General features: G+C 39.9%; 1 protein-coding gene across 2 annotated transcripts in view; it reads right to left on the bottom strand.

The window, feature by feature from the left end:
• BMPER (BMP binding endothelial regulator) overlaps positions 1–19,804 on the bottom strand; it is a 146,193-nt gene that overhangs the window by 42,301 nt on the left and 84,088 nt on the right. For both annotated transcript variants that reach the window (XM_027659514.1, XM_027659515.1), the window contains 3 exons: positions 18,434–18,479; positions 9,565–9,894; positions 2,185–2,521 (listed from right to left, as the gene is read on the bottom strand). In XM_027659514.1, the coding sequence (XP_027515315.1) occupies positions 2,185–2,521; positions 9,565–9,894; positions 18,434–18,479 (713 nt within the window). The remainder of the gene's footprint in view (positions 1–2,184; positions 2,522–9,564; positions 9,895–18,433; positions 18,480–19,804) is intronic.

The following is a 19,804-nucleotide window of genomic DNA, read 5'->3' as shown; positions in this document are numbered from 1 at the left end:
TCAGAGTTATAAAAGCAGAATTTGAAAAATTTTATTTAAACCTAGCCTGAAATTAGAGGACATTGACTAAATATGCTTTTCCAAAAGACCTCAGAAAAAAAGCTGTACTAATTTAAATTTCTTTTAATGGTAACTCAAATATTTTGCAAAAGTACATCACCAGTAAAGGGTCTTTTGAACTAAAAATTAATGAAAAAAGCAAATCTCTGAAATACTTTTATATATACTTACTTACACACACATACATGCTTATATCTGCAAAGATTAATGACAGAAAGCTTTCCAGAACTTTCTTGAATGTGTGTCCCATAATCATTACCTCCTTGCAGAAACTTCCTAGTATGAAAAATGGTGATGGTCATTGACTACACTGCTTGCTACAACTTCATCAGTTTCTAAGAAGAAGCAGCATTCTACTACATACCATTATTTAACTGTATATTATAGTTTATCTTTTATTCCTGCGTTGGGAGCTGAGCATTCTAACAGTTAGCAACATCTAAATGGAAACAAATGAACAGCTCCTTCTGACAGAATATGATGGTCATTTCAACATAAAGTTTCCTTAGGGAAAAACATACTTTTCTACAAAAGAACATAATCAAATTAAATACTTGCTTGATTTTATTGCCTTTCCAAGACAAACATTAGAAATAATTTTAAAGGAACAGAAAAGCTCTACAGTAATTCTTGTCTGCAAGCATGTAGAAATTTTTTTTCTGGCTGCTGTAGCCAAAATATAAATCATTTTCTGCTGTGGTGTCAGGAAGTGTATTGCACTAAATTAATCATGAGCTACTTTTAAAAAGGGACAAAAAATCCACTGCAAAATTAAACAAATCTCTCTGGGCCTGTTTTCCATTTGCATTGTCATCACTTACCTTTAAAGGACGATGGAAGTGAGATGGGAATGTTGCTGAAATGCATTCAACAGAACCTGCGTGTGTGTTAGCTTCTCTACTGCTCTCTGTTGTGCCTCCAGCCATTAGAAAAGATAAAGTATCATAACCTGCACACAATATAATTTTTACTCTTTGCCAGGCTCCTAGCACATGGATACACTATTGCAAAATAGACTACAAGCCAAGCTGTAGTGCTTCTTCTAGCATTTCCCAGTCCCAGGTGTATTTTGCTGGAGTAGATAAGTCTTTCTGTCTCACTATAAAAGAAGAGGAAAGGCAAGTCTTAAGGGAAATCGAGTCATTTTAGAAAGCCTTTCCTAATAAGTCCAATAGTTTAGCAGATATGTCCATGTGGGGAAAGCTGGGAGCACAGAGATCAGGTAGCTCCATTTGCCATCATACAACTGTGACTCGGCGTGCTTTTATCTTTTATGTCAGGTAATCAAAAGAAAAGTCAATTTTATTTACTAAGTGAGGGGTAAATAAACTCATGCCAATTGAAGAACAGAAAATATGTCTTTGTGGTTTAGACTGGAAGCATTTTAAAGATAAAAAATCTTAAATAATTCACTCAGACAAGGCTTCTAGATCCTCGTCTGTCTTTCTTTCCTCCCAGGGCAGGATAGCATGCATGGAACTTTTTGTTAACTCTCTCCTTCCAAAATCCCAACCCAAAAACTACACCATCCAAGAGGCAGTAGTCATATTTAATACCTCTGCTTTAATAAAGTCATTTTTAAAATATTTCTGGGAAGACACAGAATCACAGAAAATTCTGAGTTAGAAGGAACCCACAAGGATCATCGAGTCCAACTCTTAAAGCGAATAGCCCAAACAGGGATTGAACCCATGAACTTGGTGTTTTTAGCATCTTGCTCCAGCCAGCTGAGCTAATCTCAGGGTCACACTTCCCCAGACCACAAGCAATAGCAATTAAAGTCAGCCTCAACTTTACAACTGACTTCAAAATCACAGTTTACAAAAATGTTCTGAAGTCTCTTCCCTCTCTTTCCTCAGTCTCCAAAAGTACTTTTTCTCTAGGTGATCACAACTCTGCCTGCCTTTCTCACCGTTGGCTGCTTGGGTCTATTAGCTCAGGACCCTCTTCTTCTGACTCCAGCCTCACAAAACCTCCCCATAACATAACTCTAAGCCTGCATATTAATTCTTAGCAAAAGCAGTTCAATGCATGTGTTCAAATGCTGCTGAAATTGGGCCAACTGTGTGGTTTTTCTCCTCGCACAGTAACTTAGTATCTCCCTCCAAAGCTAGCCACACTTACCGGTAAAATGTGGTATAATCCACTGTTGAATGACAGCTCTGAAACTCCCATGCTTTGAGTTTCTGGCATTCTCGGTGAGCTCGGAGTTTCACCCTGACTGTCCCATGACAGAGCTCAGGTACAGGTTTTCTCTGCGGGCGGCTGCAGAACTCATTGGACTCCACGCGCCAAGATTCAGCAAAGTCGTCCACATCAAACTTAAAATTCCCATCCCCCCCAATCAGGTCATCTCGCTTGTGCCCGTTGTAATTGCCACACAGACCACAGAGTCTGCCTTTCAGATGTGGTGCAGCCATGACTTCCACAAAACTGTCTCCATCCCATGATATTTCCAAGCCTAATAAAAAGATGAGACAAAAACAAGCACGAACATACACACAAAACAAACAAAAAAAAAAGAAAAGAGAAGAAGAAATTGAGGATAACAAACTGCACCTTATGTTTGCGAAACAGTGTTCATGGGAACCTGAACAAAGCCATTGGTTTTGTTCTGATAATGCTGTTAGATTTCTATATATCTTCCACTAACTGCCTCTGGCAAGTACACTGTTTCTTAAATCACAGTCAATTACAGTACACTCATGCCTCTGTTTATTTTTGTTCCTCCTTCCTAATGAATGGGGTTATTCTAAAAAATATCAAGTCAAGACAGAACTATTCTCAAAACTGAAAGAGGGCTCTTGCAAAATTCTGCAAATTGAATTTACTCGGGTAAATTGCTAGCTGATTTCGCAGGCAGCCCAGAATTTCAGCCACTGTCATCCATTGCACAGGTCATGGGCATACAAAGGTGTCCATGCCCCATGAGACTGATCCACCAGTAACCACCTTATGGGACACATCCTTTTCTTACCTACAAAGCTGACACTGATCTCTTATTTGGATGAATACAACTGTTCAAATACAAGTACCTTATTTTGTGGGAGTAAAGAGTTAAAAAGATTACAACAAAGATATGCCAGATGGTCAGAATTGTTGTAAGAAGGCATTCTGAATTGGATTCAAACTGTTCATTCAAAAGGCATAAATTACCAACCTTCTGACGTTGTCTACACTCAGAAATGATGGTAAACATCTAACCTTAATCTAGTGACTGGGATATAAACCCTCTGCTACAATTTGTTTTACAGGAAGGTTTGGTACTTCTGGTACATCAAAATCAAAATTACTTTCTTTGGCTGACATCCCCTTTAATCTGGCTGTACTCACCTAAAAGCTGGATGTCTAATATAAGTCAGCTGTCTGGGCCCTCTCTTTGACAGAGAGAAAAAGGTAGCTCTGGATCACAACGTGAGTGTCTAATGCAGAGGGAATGAATGAACTACCTCCTGAACGGCTTTCTGTTTCCAGTGATATTTTAGAGGGCCCAAAGATCAGGTGGAGACTAAACTTCTTGTTTTTACCTGGGTGACTGTAAATAAAATAAATTCCATTTTTTGAGGAGTAAATATGCATCTCATAAGGGAAAACAATTTGGGTATCATATGGGATAAAAACAACACCAAGAATCACTGCTGCTTAACTTCTACCCAAAAATGTTTTTTCTTGTAATTATTTCCAATGTCTCATGCATCCTTCTACTTCACATGTCTGCAGTAATCCTGCATCTGAAGACCACAAATCATTTTGCTGATGTTAATTTACTCTCATGAAGTACCTGTGAGCAGTGATCAGTTAAGGATAAACACAGGACTGTGCTTTAAACAGGATAATCCAGATTTTACCCTCTTCTTGCTGCCTGGCTAAGAATACCAAGAAGCATCAATCTGCAATGCAGGACCAGGGCTTCACTCCAGCTGTCTTCATTTGCTGTGTGGGCTGGCTTAGCGCCACCCTTTCCTCTTGTAAATCAGTGCTTGTCACTATGTGATCCAAATCCTGTGCTATCCTCATGTAAGTAATTAACATACCAGGGACTCAGTTCAAAGCTGGAACCCTTCCTTTAGCAACACATCCCATTGTCTCCTATGGCAATTCCTACCCAGGCTGCAGAGAAACAGGGTGAGGCTCAAGCAGCAATTATGGCCATGTCACCAGGAGTTTTGGGAACAATTTACTCACCAAGGCTGTGAAGACAGTTCTGCATCACCTGTCACTACAGCCTATTACACCATGTTTTCTTACCACCGTAGGTTAGCAATGATAGCACAAATATGTTCTGAACTGACTATGCCTGAGATCAGTTTTAAATTGTCTAATAAACCCCAGCACGGATGGGACAACGGTGTCCTCCTCCAAAGACGCTTTACACCCAGCCAATTGAAAAATTGTGCAAGACTACAACTGCTAATGAGGCCAGCACAGTGGCAAGGGGAAAGCTGCCTTTTAAGATACTTCATACATTCATTATCATTGCTGGACAAATTCAAACTCCAGCTGTCTTTGCTTCTGACTATGCAGAACAAAACAAAACACAGCTTGACTTGCAGACACAAGATTAATATTGCCGTGCTGGCATTTAGAAAAAACTTGCCATTAACTTATAAACCAGGATTTCTTCAGACTTGAGAATCATATAAACTTTCTCAAAGTTTAAAGCTTCAAGATCCAAATTCTCAGACAGTTCTCTTCAGATAGTAACTACAGCTTTTAAGGCGGTGTTCAATTTCTTTCCCCAAACAAGCTCCCTCAGAGCCTGCTCACTTTAAACAAAGCCAGAAAAGACTGGCTAATGATTCTATCTTAATTTTCCTTTTATGCCTATTTTTTTGCTCAAGACAAAACTTACTGCCCTTCAGTGAAAATACATTAATTAGGAAAGGTTAACTTTAAAATTTTCGTGAATATTTGTGTCCCTTTCATGAGAGTTAAGTTAAACTAATTGTTACATGCTGCTTTTGTAGCCCTGCAACAGGCACGTAGGTATGCAGAGAAAAAATAACATAAAACTATGGCTTTTCATCTCAGCATATAAAAATGCACATTTTTAAACCTAGAGATTCTTATTTTGATTACTGGATTTGATTCAAGAGACACACTGTGTAACTACCACAAAAGGATGTACGTTCCTCTATCTGGGTACAGTTTAATTACACTTTATTCTGCTGTAATTGCTCAGATGGATGCGTAATTTCTACCTTTGACGAACAGCCTAAAAGTTTCTGTCCATAACAGAGTTTATTCCCTTTTGGAGTAACAGGGAAGGGTATTTATTCCTACATGCATGATAATTTTGTTGGAGCCTGATCTCACTGTGCAGTGTGTGCCTTCTGTTTGTTCACAAGCAGAAAATTCAGTTAGTTTCTGTAAACCAACAAGAGCTGTGACAGACAGGATTATGCTACAGAGCAATGTTTGAAATGTTCTCCTTAGCAGAGTTTCTTGGTGGCTATAACCCCCTTTCCTTTCCCCTGCTCAAAATGGATGAGTTTCCCATTCGCTTGGACAAGGATCAGAATCTAAGAGATGTGAAGCCAAAGGATGCAACATCTGTCCCATCTGGGGATGTGCAGAAAAGGAATATTCTCTGAGTTACTTTTTAGGGTTTTCCAATTTTCCCCTCTCTTTGAAGGATACTTAATCAACATGTTACTTGATTTTTTAACTTGGCACACTATGTACTCTACTGCATTCAAAAAAAGTCCTGCTAGATTTATGTACATCACACACTGAGCTCCCCAAAATGGGAGCTCTCATCAATTGTTCTGCATGATTTTTCATGGTAAAGGTATCATCGAAGACCAGCAGACCATTCTTCCCTAAAGATTTAGTGCCAAAGTGGTACAGAAAACCTCAGCAAAGTAGCTTCATGCAAAAGATCAGCACAGAAACAACAACAACAATAAAATGCTTGTGCACTAGAGAGATAGATAAGTAATACCAACCCTGTGAACCTCTACTCTCTGGTCTTTGCAGCACACAAATTTTAGATAAGGACTCAACACCACTCCAAGTACACCCATGACGAAGTACCTGCCAGTGCAGAGCGCAAGGATTGCTGCTGCATGGCATCCAGGGCTACAGCTGGTGAGGAATTTAGCAACAAAACAGGTTTTCAGTGGAAAATGCCAATTCATCAGAACTGAAATGCTTCAGGGAGACATATCGTATTCAATGAACTTCCAACACAGCACAGGCAAGGCTCCAAGCTGGTTTCCTGCCAGCTCGCCTGGTGGGCTGCCTGGAAGCCTGCATGATCAGGGTATGAAACTCCAGGACTGCCCTGCCATGCACATTGCCCTGTAGCCAGGGACCACAAGGCTTCCTGAAGCTTTGGGCTTCCCTGTTTTATCCAGGACTCAGCTCCCAACTCTGCAACAGGAAAACCAAAAGCTGTGGGAATGCTGGCGGAGCTGTAAGCACCAGACCCGGCATTTCCCAGCCCAATTTTACTTTGAATTTTGCTTCCAGTGCAGTGGTTTTGCTTATTTTTCATTACCTCCTCCCTCCCCTTCTTTTTTCACCCTACACTGGGAAAGCATATATTTTTTTTTAAATCCCCGTTTCCTTTTGAAACAGAGAAAATTCTCCAATTTTTTTCCCCCGGTACTCAGAATTTCCTGTCGAAAAAAATGTTTGTGTTTAAACCAGTTCTACTCAGCACATTCTTCCTCTCTACAACCTCTCTGCTGCTTGTCCTCTCCCAGCAAAATGGAGCCATGCCTTTCTGCTGCTTTCCAGGCCTTATGTGCTGAGGAAAGGAGGACTTGGCCCAAGGTGCTGCATTCAGTGAGAGAAACCTGATCCTTCTCCATTAAGGGGAGGAATTATTTAGGCTATAATTTGCAGTGATTACACACTGTTTGGTATGTTGTCATATGCCATGTTTGCACTTCCTCTGCCAACACATGGACAAGGATGTGTGTAGTCATTTATTAGGCTTGCACCAGAGACAAACGGAATAGCAGCAGGATTAGCTGTCATTCATCTTCAATTGAAAACCCTTCCTTGGCCTGTGGTTGGCTAATGAAATCCACATCACCAGAATTCATGGTGTTCAGCTGGCTGCAAAGAAAAACCCTCAAGATGCTTTTAATTAGAAGTTGTGAATAATGGTCAACTTGTGTGCATTTTACAGACAGCCACAAAAATCTGCATTGCCACTTTGAGGAATGAGTCCAGAGCTGGGATCCACATTATGCAGACTTACATTTCCAGGGGCTATATGAACAGGTGTCTAAATTCTCAGCTCAACAGTGGTTGCTAGTGTCCCCCTTGAAAAAAAATTATGCTAGATAATGAGTATGACTATGCGTCATGCCTGTGACCATATCACTCCACAAGAAAGATTGGTTTCACTGCTTTCACATGGCATTTAATTGAATTAACAGTAAATAGTATTCTCACTGAAACAGTACTTCACTGTGCAAGTGAAATCTCTCAGGACTACAGTAGTACCTAACACATGCTAATGAGAAAATTTTAAACTTCCCCTCAGTATTTATCTATGCAAGGATACTATAGTTTCAGAACAGTCTACCAAAACAAATGTAAGTCCTCTGGTTCAGCATTTTGACAATTAAAGTATTTTCTAGGACTTAGAAGACCTGAGACTCTGGTATCTCCCTTCCCTGTTTCTAGAAATAAGGTACCAGATTCTGTTAAATTTCTAATTTCCTTTTGCTTCTGGTGCTGTAGACTCTGTTTCTTGCAGACAACTTCTTATTTGGGCACAAAACAAGCCCAACAAGATGGCACTGAGCAGCAAATTAGGCCTTGGTTTTCAAACCAGGGCCTCCATTTTGCTGGGTAGCCCCGGTGAAACGTTTCTGTACTTTGACAACTTAAACTCATTCCAGCCATTAATAACTATGACTTTGTATAACTGCTGACTTAAACTGCAAAATATGTTGTTGCAATTGTGGAAAAAACCTGAATGTTATGTTTAAGAACTGATCTCTCCATTCTTATCTGTAAGCATTAAACGATGATGCTGTGTATTGAGTTTGCATGGCAAGATTTTGGTAGTGGAGGAGCTACAGGGGTGACTTCTGTGAGAAGCTGCCAGAAACTTCCCCCATGGAAGCCAATGGGGGTCCGACGGAGCCCATTCGGGCTCACTCCAAGATGGACCGATTTCAGCTGGCTCCAAGATGGGCTTGGCCATGGTTGAGCCCTTCAGCAACAGTGGCAGCATCTCAGGTAAAATATTTAAGAAGGAGGAGAAAAGCCCTGTACAACTGCTGTCATAAAGAGGAGTGAGAAAGTGTAAGAGAAACAACCCTGCAGTCAGGGGAGAAGGAGGGGGACAAGGTTCTCCAGGTGCCACAGCTGAGATTCCTGTGCAGCCCATGGCGACGACCATAGTGAAGCAGCTGTGTCCCTGCAGCCCGTGGAGGATCATGGGGTCCTCCATGGGGGGTAGAGATCCACCTGCAACCCATGGATGACCCCATGCTGGAGCAGGAGGATGCATGAAGGAGGCTGTGACACTGCGTGAAGCCCATCCTGAACCAGGCTCCTGGAAGAATCTGTGGACCCATGGAGAGAGGAGCCCTTGATAGAGCAGGTTTGCTGATAGGACTTGTGACCCTGTGGCAGACCTACACTGGAGCAGTCTGTTCCTGAAGGACTGCACCCTATGGAAGGGACCCACACTGGAGCAGTTCATGAAGAACTGCAGCCCATGGGAGGGAGCCACTGGAGAAGTCTGCAGGGAACTATCTCCCGTGGGAGATACCCCACGCTGGAGTAGGGAACGAGCATGAGTCCTTTCTCTGAGGAGGAAGGAGTGGCAGATACAATGTATGATGAACTGACTGCACTTCCCATTCCCCATCCCTTTGTGCTACTCAGGGCAGGAGGAGGTAGAGAGAATGAGGAATAAAGTTAATCTTGTGAAGAAACAGGGGTGGGGGGAGAAGGTGTTTTGAAAATTTGGCTTAATTTCACATTATCCTACCCAGACTTGACTGGCAATAAATTAAACTAATTTCCCCAAACTCAGTTTCTTTGACAAAAGAGAGTAATTGCTGAGTGACCTCTTCCAGTCCTTATCTTAACCCACGAGTCTTTCATTGTATTTTCTCTTCCCTGTCCTCGTGAGGAGGGGAGTGACAGAGTGACTTTCGTGAGCACATTTGGTTGATTTCCAGTGAGGATCAACCCAGCACACCCTGCATAAGCCATTTTAAGTTACTGGAAGTGAAAATCATGGCACATTGATCCATTCAGGCAGTTAATTGGCAGCCGCAGAATGAAACACAGCTTAGCAAATATCCTGCAGACTTCAAACTCATAGCTGGGATCTCTGTCGGCTTGTGGGCTGCAGGAATTTTGAAAGCACTCTGGGTTCCTAAGATCTCTAAAGATTTATGACTATATTTATTACCGCTATCATGCCTTTTTACTGACTACTGTTCATGCTGAACTTCAGAAATTCTTCAGGGAGAAAGAAGACACACACACACACATACACAGACACACACATACTTGCCCTACCCGCTTTGGTTGCCACTTTCAGCAAATAACCATCCAAATCGATCTGAAATTGCGGTGTCTCGCAAGGTAGTGAGATTCGGGTCCCATTCCACTTCACTGTGAGGTGCTGCTGGAGGCTGATTGTGCTTCTGCCCAACACAAGGTCCACTGACTTTGTCCAGGAGAAAGAACGGGTCCGACGGGCATCGTTTTTTACCAGCACCTGAAAGGGTGAGGCAGAGGAGGAGCAGTCTTTTGTCAAAACGTACTGACATGTTCCCTGAAAGTTAAATGTCCGTCCATCAAAAGTGTTGTAGTGAGGGTCTCCAAATACAGTGCAAACTCCAGGCTCTGCAGGTGAGTGAGAAACAAAAGCGCCAAATCAGGATCAATCAAAGTCTGAAAAAGGCAGTCGATAAGAACTTAGAGGATGCTGCTCTCACCTAATCTACCTGCTCTACAGGGCAGATTTTGGCTGACACCCACTAGGAATATACCCATCTTTTAAAACCAAAAGCTTCACAGCTTTAGTAGAAGTCTTCCCCAAGGAGGGTGGGAACCAAAGGCCCATTGATTCCTAGGGCAGCATAGGAAGGCTAACCTGTACCTTTGTCCCTTAAACATATAATAATAATCTACCATCAGAACAGGTTATTACAATGCCTGTGAAATTTTTCACATTTCAGTGACTGCCTGAAATTAAAAGCCATCAGACCACTTTAGCAGGACCTGGTTCTGTCTATATTTTACATTTGTACACTTATAAATATTGTACATTTTTTAAAATAGGTGTGTTTACTTTTTTTCCCCAAATCATCTGTAGAAACAGTATCTTTATTCAGTTTTACAAGCTATTGCATATGTTGTTTATACACAACTGACTTGTAGTAGTTATTGTTACCACACTACCAGCTAGAAGTCAGTAGTACATGACTAACATGAAGCAATAACTACCTAAGACCATGGTGTCTCTGCCAATTATTTGCATTATTACAAATGGATGGAGATTTCTTATGGATGTTTGTAGCCATACACTGGTTGCAGAAGTCACAGCTTATAGGCAGAATGCTTCCACACTCCTGTCAATGATGCTGAGTTACCCTGCAGCTACCCATCAACTGATTGAATTGCCTCACAATCAAAGATAGTAGTAAATTTATTTGCCTTGCAGCCTTCTGGTATAACAATAGGTTCTAACCACATCTCACTGCTCCTGAGAAGGCGTCTCAAGGCAGAGAAATGCACACTGCTACTGCCAGCTGGACACCCATGGGCTAAGGCTGCTTTTGAAAGATGATACTTGTTTTAGGGGGAGGACAATTTGACCCAGTAATCAGAGAGTTGTGAGCAGCTCTCTATAATAATAAAGGAGGGGAGAGTAACAAGGAATACAATTTATTCATTGAAGGAAAAAAATGCAAATAAAATGGTCTGCCTGAAAAAGCAGCTTAAAAAAGGCAAATTCAAATCTACAAAAAAAGAAGGAGACACGAATGTTATGGAGAAGGGGAAGGGAATTCCTTCAGTGGAGTGGAATGCAGTTTTAACTACACAATACACCTTTCTCAGCAGGGTTTTTCAGCCTAGGCAGAGTGTTATGTTAAAGCAACTATAATCTTTCTGGTGTTTTTCTAGCTGTAAAGTGCACCCAAGGAAACCTACATGGAGACCCAGAAAATGGGACTAAAGGGGAAATATAGGGGAAAATGGGACCAGGAGATATTACCTTTTCCTTCTCCAGTTGCAATGCAGAATCACCTGTACTTGTATTATTCCTGACAGACCTATCTAACCTGTTCTTAAAGAGCAGTAGTAACAGTAACCCCACAGCCACCTCTGGCAACCTGTAGCAGTATCTGTCTGTTCCTCCTGTGAGAAAGGTCTTCCTAAAGCCTAATCTCAGTCAGTCTCCCCTCACATGGTGCAGTGTTACCACAGAGCTGGTACCTTTACCCCTAACTATGCATGCTTCTTTAGCTAAGACAGTAACTAATCTTGGCATCATTATTACCCCTCTTTACTATGTCTGGCAGCTAGGGACCAAAAGTTTCAGTTTCTCAAGGACATCATGTTGACAGTTCCATTACAAGTCAAAATGAACCATATTTGATCATCACCTCTGGAAAACAGGCCTGACAGACTTTAGGCAGAGCCTGAAAACCAAGAAGAGTCCTTTTAAAAATTTGCAATTCTGTGAGTTTCCTTTTGCTCATTGATACCAATAAGGATGTTAATAACTGCTTTCCAAAGTTCATTAAAAGATTAATTGAGTCTCCATAAATTGGTAGGAACCATACAGCTTTTAATCACCAATGTCATTTTTACCAATGGGAAAAAAAATCTATAAATTTTATATGGAGACTATCTGACTTTACCTGTTACTAAATCACATTAACATGTTTCTGATTTCCTTATGCACTCACCTAAGTATCTGCATGATGAATATTAAAATATATGACATTACCAGCTCAGATTCTATTTCAGCTTTTCCATCTCTAATTTTTCTTCTAGTGTAATCACAACTTTTATGAAAACAAGGAAACTATCAACAAAAAAAAATCAGCCAAACATCAGTAAAGATTCCAGAGGAAAGAACTGTTTTTGTTTGTGTTTCTAAAGGCCAAGAATGTGCACATTATACATGTTATTAACCAACCTGTTGGGAGGGGAAGGCTGATTCCCCACCTAAGCAAGTGGCTAAGAGGCAAGACATGAGAGGAATAAACATAATTTAGAGATGTGCAAGTAAAATTGATGGTACCAATGGGATCCAAAGGAAATATTTATTTTTAATTTCTCATGTGTTATGCAGAGTAATGTTGTTTTATGTTATGTTACATCGTGACACGTCATATGTCAACTTGATGCAATGCAGTTAAAAATATATTTTGGACTGGATAGCTGAATGTCTGATCCAAATTTCGCTGTTTTCTTTAATAACCAAGGAAATGGAGGAGGGAAAATCCACCTAAAAACAGTCTGAATAATTGATTCTCTGATATCACTGTGTAAAACATTCTTGAAAGGTTTGCTAAAATTGTGGGGTTTAAAAAATAAATCCACACTCTGAAGGAGTGTGTGCGATAACTCAGGCACTGCCAGTAAGAAAAACTGGCTGGCCTAGAAATAAACCTTAAACACTGGGTGTAACAAGACTGCAAACGACAGTCAACATGAAAAGAGTTCCTGCCATATTTAGCATCTGGGTTGTTGTTTATTTCCGTTTGGGAGAGTTTCAATCACATCATATTTTATGGTTTGCTCCTTTTTTTCTTTTTCTTTTCTTTTTCTTTTTCTTTTTTTTTCTTTTTCTTTTTTCTTTTCCTTTTCTTTTTTTTCTTTTTCTTTTTCATTTTCTTTTTCTTTTCCTTTTTCTCTTTTTCTTTTTCTCTTTTTCTTTTTTAGTTTTCTTTTTTTTCTTTCTCTTTTTCTTTTTTTTTTCCTATTTCTTTTCTTCTTTTACCTTTCTGAAACAAACCAGTCTTTCTGCTTGGCAGTTTTTGAAATCTATTGGAAGCACCCATTCTCTTGTTGGGACTGTGTGTGACTTTCTCCTCTGTTGGGACATAACGGATGGAGGGGTGTTGCTGCATCACCAATGTTCCCCAACACTAGAGTATGAAATTTCCCAGCTTATGTTAACAAGACATAACACATGGGTGAAGATCTTTCCCTTTCTTTCCTACAGTAAATTGTTCCCAGCTTATTGCTGATACTCCTTGTCCCTAGCAGCTGTCTGGGGTAGAGTTAGAAAAGGGCAATTATATATAATACTTCCCCCTAAGGTCTCCCTAGACTCCAATTACTTTTAGCTTAGGGATTTGCTGAGCTAGATGTGATTTCCCCTAATTTAGTAACCTTTGATAGGCTTTTTTTCTGTGAATTTGTCCAGTCTTCCCTTGAACCCAAAAATGTTTTAGCATCCACAACACCCTTGGGCAAAGTAAACAAAGAAACATCACCTCTTGTTTGTTTTGAACCTGGCAGTCATGATCTTTGGTGTCGTCTTTTGCTCATCTACACATGCACATGACTGCAAATATACTTCTCTATCCTAGAAAAGCACAGATTTTTCAAAGGAGGGACCCAGAGCTATGTTCAGGGGGCTGTGATTTTCAAAACACCTCAGGCTCTCAACTCTGATTAACCATTATTAGGAGCTGGATGCAAACAGCTTTAGACCTCTTTTGGAAATCTTGGATGTCACTCCCTAATCGGTACTGAAAACTTCTGGCATTCATAGAAGCTTTTGGGAGCTTGGCAGTTTTCACATTTGTTCTTTAAGCAACTAAATACAGACTTCACTTTTTACATTTGACAATATTAAACTACATGTGTGATGAATGCAGTTTTTTCAGCTTCCACCTAAGGCTCTACAGCTTACTTGCAAACTAATAATAGCATTTAGGTGTTAAAGTGAATACTATAGAACTCTTGGCATGCTTTCCTTGCATTTACAAATCATGCTCCCAATTCAAATGAAATAGTTGCTTTCAGTAGAAAAGGTAATGGGGGAGGTAACTGTGGGCAAGGAGCACCATTTTTGAAAACACATTTAGCTGTACAAAAAAGGAAGCTAAAAAAGCAACAACATGGAAAAGAACATATTAGCATTTCCTAAGTTTTAACATACTCTGAGAAAGAAAAAAAAACAATCACAACCTGTTTTGGCCAATACGGAGGGGTAGAAGTTTGAAAGACCACTCATTTCTAGTAAGCAGTATGCTGAGTAAAGGTAAGAACCGCTTATTGAAATAAGTGATTGCCAAAATGTACCTTTCTTCCTTCTACCCAATGCCCCCATTCCCCCAGACAGTATTTAGCCTTTTTAGAAAAGCAAAATATATATACTGCTTGGTGGAGGCCAGACAGACAGTCAGCACACACATCCTGACCAGCCGGAGAGCAGGAGAGTATTGGCTGAGCAATTAGCACACTTGTAGCTCCAGACCAGCCACAGGATATATTGTCTCTAGCTGGGTTTATTATTTGTTGGGATATAAAGGAAATGGGACACAAATCCATAGGAAACCAGGCTCTGTTAGCTCTGGTGCTCATGGAATAGCTTGTTTTGTTTTTTCAGGAGATCAGAGCAGTCAATTGAAGTCCAAGATGTCCAGATGTCTGGTCACACTCTTCTGGGCTTGTAGGTAGTTAGGAGTGGCCAAGAAAAATATACTTTAAATTATGACTAAAATTGGTTTGGACACTTTCTAAGCAAGGAGAGAGAGGAAAAAATACAAGTTTACCAGTTAAGGGTGTTCTGATTGCACATCTATAATTCAAAAATATCTCAGCTTTTTAAAAATAAAATGAAACTTTGAATGCTATTAGCCCATATGCTGAATTAAGCACTAAATCAAACAGAACACATTATTAACTTCTGAAAACCAGCTACAGAACATGCATAATAGAATTTCATTAGGTTTTCTGTAAAAAATGCATAGCCATAGAGTACTTTCCTCATAACTACTGCATAGTGCAGCTTGATATAATACACATTACAAGGTGTGGTGTCAAAAACTCCACAGGAGTCTTTATGGTCTATTTCATAAATAAAATAGCTATTCCAATTTGTCCAAATACATATTTATACAGTAGACCATCACAGCTGAAATGGGAGGTAAATAATGAACAGTATTCCAGTATGAATACACAATTGCAGTCTTTTTGTTGATGTATTTCTCCATGGTAAGGAAATAACACAGGTAACGGGGGCCTATGTAGTCCTTTCATCCCACTACCTGCTCTCACAGGTACCTCCAATGCATAACCCCATTTTTATTTTTTTTGTTGTTTGTTTGCTTTGAAGAGTCAGCACTTTTTTTCAGTAACTCTATACAAACATTTAAAAAGGATGCAGAACCAACTGAAGGACCAGGTGAAAGTACTAACCTTTCACTCCTAAGGCTGGGTCCAAATGCCCTTGAGTTTGCTTTAGCTTCATTGATCATTTTGTCAATTAAAAAACCTGCAGAATGATTTGTAATGAACGAAATTTTCTGCCCCAAAAGAGGCCTTTACTGCAAAATCAATCATGTGTACTGCTAGACCTAGATGACCATAGTCCACTTTGAACAAACTTCATCCACAAAATCTCATAATGACTTGGGTAAGACTGTGTTACGATTATTATTGATCATGATTAAAATACATCTACATGTTTTAAGTAGGAAGTTTTCATACAATGCTATAATTTCAGTAAGGCCTATCAATTCTTCTTTGTCAAGAACAAAGACTTAACCTTCACTGCAAATTCCTGTCTTTGTCTGAAGTTGAGAGCTGTCTGTTAATATTATTTGAACTCAGGTTTAATGTTTCGTTATTTTTAATATGAAAATGACCTTGGTCTAACACAGGATTACTAATTTATGGAATTGACGTCAGTAGTGATTTTTCTAAATCAAACCCAAAAGAGTACATTTCATTACATTTTTTACAGCAGCATAAACTAAACTGTTGAATTTTCCACTGGTATGACCACTGTGTTTAATTAGTGATAACTGTACGCCAGCCATGGAGCTTAAACAGCAACATGCCAAAACTAACTATAGTTAACTTCAGCAACAGTGGACAAAAGAGACCCTCCAGCCCTTAAGGAGATGAGGTACTTTTTCTCTCTGCAACAAACTACTTTCAAAGTAATCCTTTGATTGTTTGGGGTTTTTTTTCAGTTTAAAGTGTATCCTTTCACAACGTGACTGGTTTTGACCCACTTCTTAGAAACTGGCTGCTTTTAAACCATACTCAAAGCTCTCCTGTGAACAGTATGTTCTTGTACCTCCCTATGTTGTTTTTACTTTGGAAAATTAATATCTGCTGGACCGTCAGAAATGTTCAGTGTGTTAGTATGTGGAAAGAGGATCAAAGTGAGTGAGGGAAAGGGCTGTGCACATACGACTTATCAGAAATTGGCTGAATTAGCAAAGTTCCTAATTACCACCTGAGATTGTGATCATCACTGAAATCCTTATGCCTTTTGCTGGTCTTATGTTGTGATGAGATTTACAGCACTTCTGGTGCAAAGGTGGAATTAGTTCCTTGCATTGTTAAAATGCTAATGTTAAAACAGATAGTGGTAGCCACCACTACTGTATGACAGTGGGTATTTAAGCTCTTTCATTACATTACCTGATGAAAGCTGGGAATGCCCTTTTAATCATAAAAGCTTAGAATCAGCTCTCCCCCAAATACTAAATGGGTCCATAGCGAGACAAGTCTCAGGACCCCTCTGTTTCATGTGCAATGGTGGTACAGCCAGTGCAATGCAGACAGGACCCGTAGGTCCCTCATTCCCTTCCCATAAGGGAACAAGGCTGTTTATCCTGAAGGCTTTGGAGAGACCCAAGAGCAGTCTGCCAGCACCCAGAAGGAGGTCACTGGGAAGATGGAGTCAGGCTCTCTACAGATCTGCATGGCTGGAGGACAAGTAACAATGGTCTGCCCTTAATTTCACATTGTGTAATCATGACTATTGCCCCTTATATCATCAAGAAGTTTTGAATTTTTAGGTATCCTTGTTCATAGATGAGTTATTTTACTTTGAAGAAGTCTGGGTTCTGCCTCCTTCTCCCATGAAACAATTATCACAAATCATCACTCTGGCGGCATTTCTGAAGGAATCCCCATACTGTCTTCTTTTTAACCTCTTACAGTAGAGGGTCTCCTGTGCTTTGAGGGAATGGTTGGCCCCATTATTTTCCTCCACTCTCATATTACAAAAGAACACATGAGAAAGGTTAAGTGAGACTAAAATAAGAAAAGAGATGAGATAGAGATCGATAAATCCGTGACACTAATGATATGTCATATCCGAGCAAAGGGTCTGTGCAAATTTCTTCTCCCACGAAACTGAGCTAACATGAAATCAACTACTGGTCAGTTGAGTCTTCTTTCATTTCTTCCTCTGCTCAGCATTACTTCAAGTGTTTGTCAGGTTGTCACTTGTATTTAATTTCATTTTGATAATGAAGACTTGCAAACTAGATTTATTTTATCTCAAGTTCCACATTTCAAAATAATTAAGACGCAGAGTAGAAAAACAGATATTTAGCATATGGAATTTGTGCAATCCAAGAAGCACCCAGAATTGAGTTTATGATTTTAAACAAAGGAATAGGAACACTCTCCTTAAAAACCAGTTCCTTCTCTCAGAAGCCTTCCTATAGATTATAAAACCCTATTTTAGTAGTCTGTCCCTATTTAGTAAAATACTTAAACGTGTACTGAAGGAAATATGTAATGGTATCCTGTTAACTTCAGTGAAGACAGGTCTCCCTGTTGATCTAAATAGACTAGTTTAAAGATAAGTATTTGTGCAAGTGCTTTGCTGACTAGGAGAGAACACAAGTGATATCACAATTTAATGATCATTCCTGAAGTGAAGAGGGATAAAAAAGCAATAGTTGAACTAAACATCACAAAGAAAGAAGGGCAGTTGTCTATTCTACTTTCCACTGCTGTCCCAGACTGTGGGATTTCTGCACAGATTTTTTTAACTCTCACAAATCATCTGCAAAGGTATTGGATTATATATACACATAGCTGGACTGTTAGTTACAGGTATAAAAGGTACCCAAGTCCTAATGGTCACAACTCTAACAATTTTCTTGTTTTATTGCCTACAAATTTCACAGACCAACGATATCCTTCAAAATGCAGCACCTCAGATTTGAAAAAAATAGTGGCATTTTGAAAAAAATAAAATAAAATACTCAAGCATTTTATTTTAAATTTACAGATTTATAGAAGGCAAAATCCATGGCCAGCAATAATCACCTGCCCCTTAACCACCTCTAAAAAGAAGGCAGAAAAGCAAACATACTTCCACTACATTTATTTTCTCAGAAAGAATAAAAAAGAATTTAAAGAATGTGAAGAAATAACTTACTTTCAGTGCAAATAGGACAGCATCCTTTTCTGTTCAGGATTTTACCCTAATAGGGAGAAAGACAGGCTGATTTAATAAAAGAGTTTTTGGAGCAATGACTGTGTCATGTTGTAAGACTGGATAAGCCTTTGAAAATAGTTCAAGTTGTGTTTGAACTCAGTGCCCTGGTTACAGCTTCAAATATCAGGTGCTAAAAACAGACAGAACTATTCAAAGAGCTTCCTGGTAGTCTTATAAGAAATGAAATACTAAAAGGAGTCTCTGTTACCACTTTTCTCTTTAGAGAGAGTGTGAGAGAATTGAATAGTCATCGGGTTAACAAGATTGCTACCTTTTCCCTCACCTCCCCAAAATATATACATTTCCCATGCATTCCCTTTTAGTCACCACACAATCTGCTCCACTCCAGGCCCCTCCCAAATCATTCATTATTTACATAAAAAAGAAAGGGGGATAGGGAAGAAGGAAAGAAGAAAGCAAGTAAACTGATAGAGGTCTAGTTTGGCTAAATCTTATGGTACGTCCACCAAATCACATAGACCTATGTCCCTGGTGAAGTAAATGGGCAGGCATCCAAGGATGTGCAACATTTAAAAGCAAACAATTTGGTCTCATCATAGCAACATGGATAAAGGGTTTGAGCATTTATCTACCACTCTGCCCAGGTCAGTTCTACTTACAGTTGTGTCTTATACAAGGATGACTAGAAGCAGGAGACATGCCTCTGTGTGTCTAAATTCATGCTCCTTTTCAGTCTTCATCAATTTAAAAGATGTTCTACTCGATTTTTTATTTAAATTCCCTAAAGTTAACCGTCAAGCTAGTGGATACGCCTGGAAAATTTCAGCCTAAACAATGTGTTTTTTCCAAACAAAAACTGTTGTTGGTTTTAACAGAAGTTATGGTGACATTTGAGCTCACCCATGTTCCCATATAGGGAAGGAAAGGCATACGAAGCTTTGCTGCACCCCAGCACTGACCCTTTGCTCCAACAGCAGTTGAACACAGAGGAAGTCCCCTCTGTATGATTACTGTTCCTGTTCCCAGCCAAGCAGGTGAGCAAGGTGAGGCCAGCAAGAGCAAGCAAATGGAGCTGTGCTGTCCTGCCCACTCAACAGCACAGAAAACTTGTGAAAATAGAAAAAAATAGGTAGCAGGTCTATGCAGAGAGCAGGGAAGTGGGCATAAGCAGCAACCCCTATTGCTGTCTGCCTTGCCTTCTGCCTACAGTGCTGCCAAGGTTTGACAACGTGCATGGGGAGAAATAAACTCCAAGTATCTGCTAGCAGACTGGAGTGGAGCACACTCCATCCTGCCCTTGCTTGATGTACACAGAATGAGTGCTTGGTGATGAATGCACTTGGGCACATT

This window comes from Corapipo altera, unplaced genomic scaffold (assembly GCF_003945725.1).
Source record: "Corapipo altera isolate COAL_440 unplaced genomic scaffold, ASM394572v1 44b, whole genome shotgun sequence".
NCBI lineage: Eukaryota > Metazoa > Chordata > Aves > Passeriformes > Pipridae > Corapipo > Corapipo altera.
This window is presented reverse-complemented; position numbering and strand designations above follow the sequence as displayed.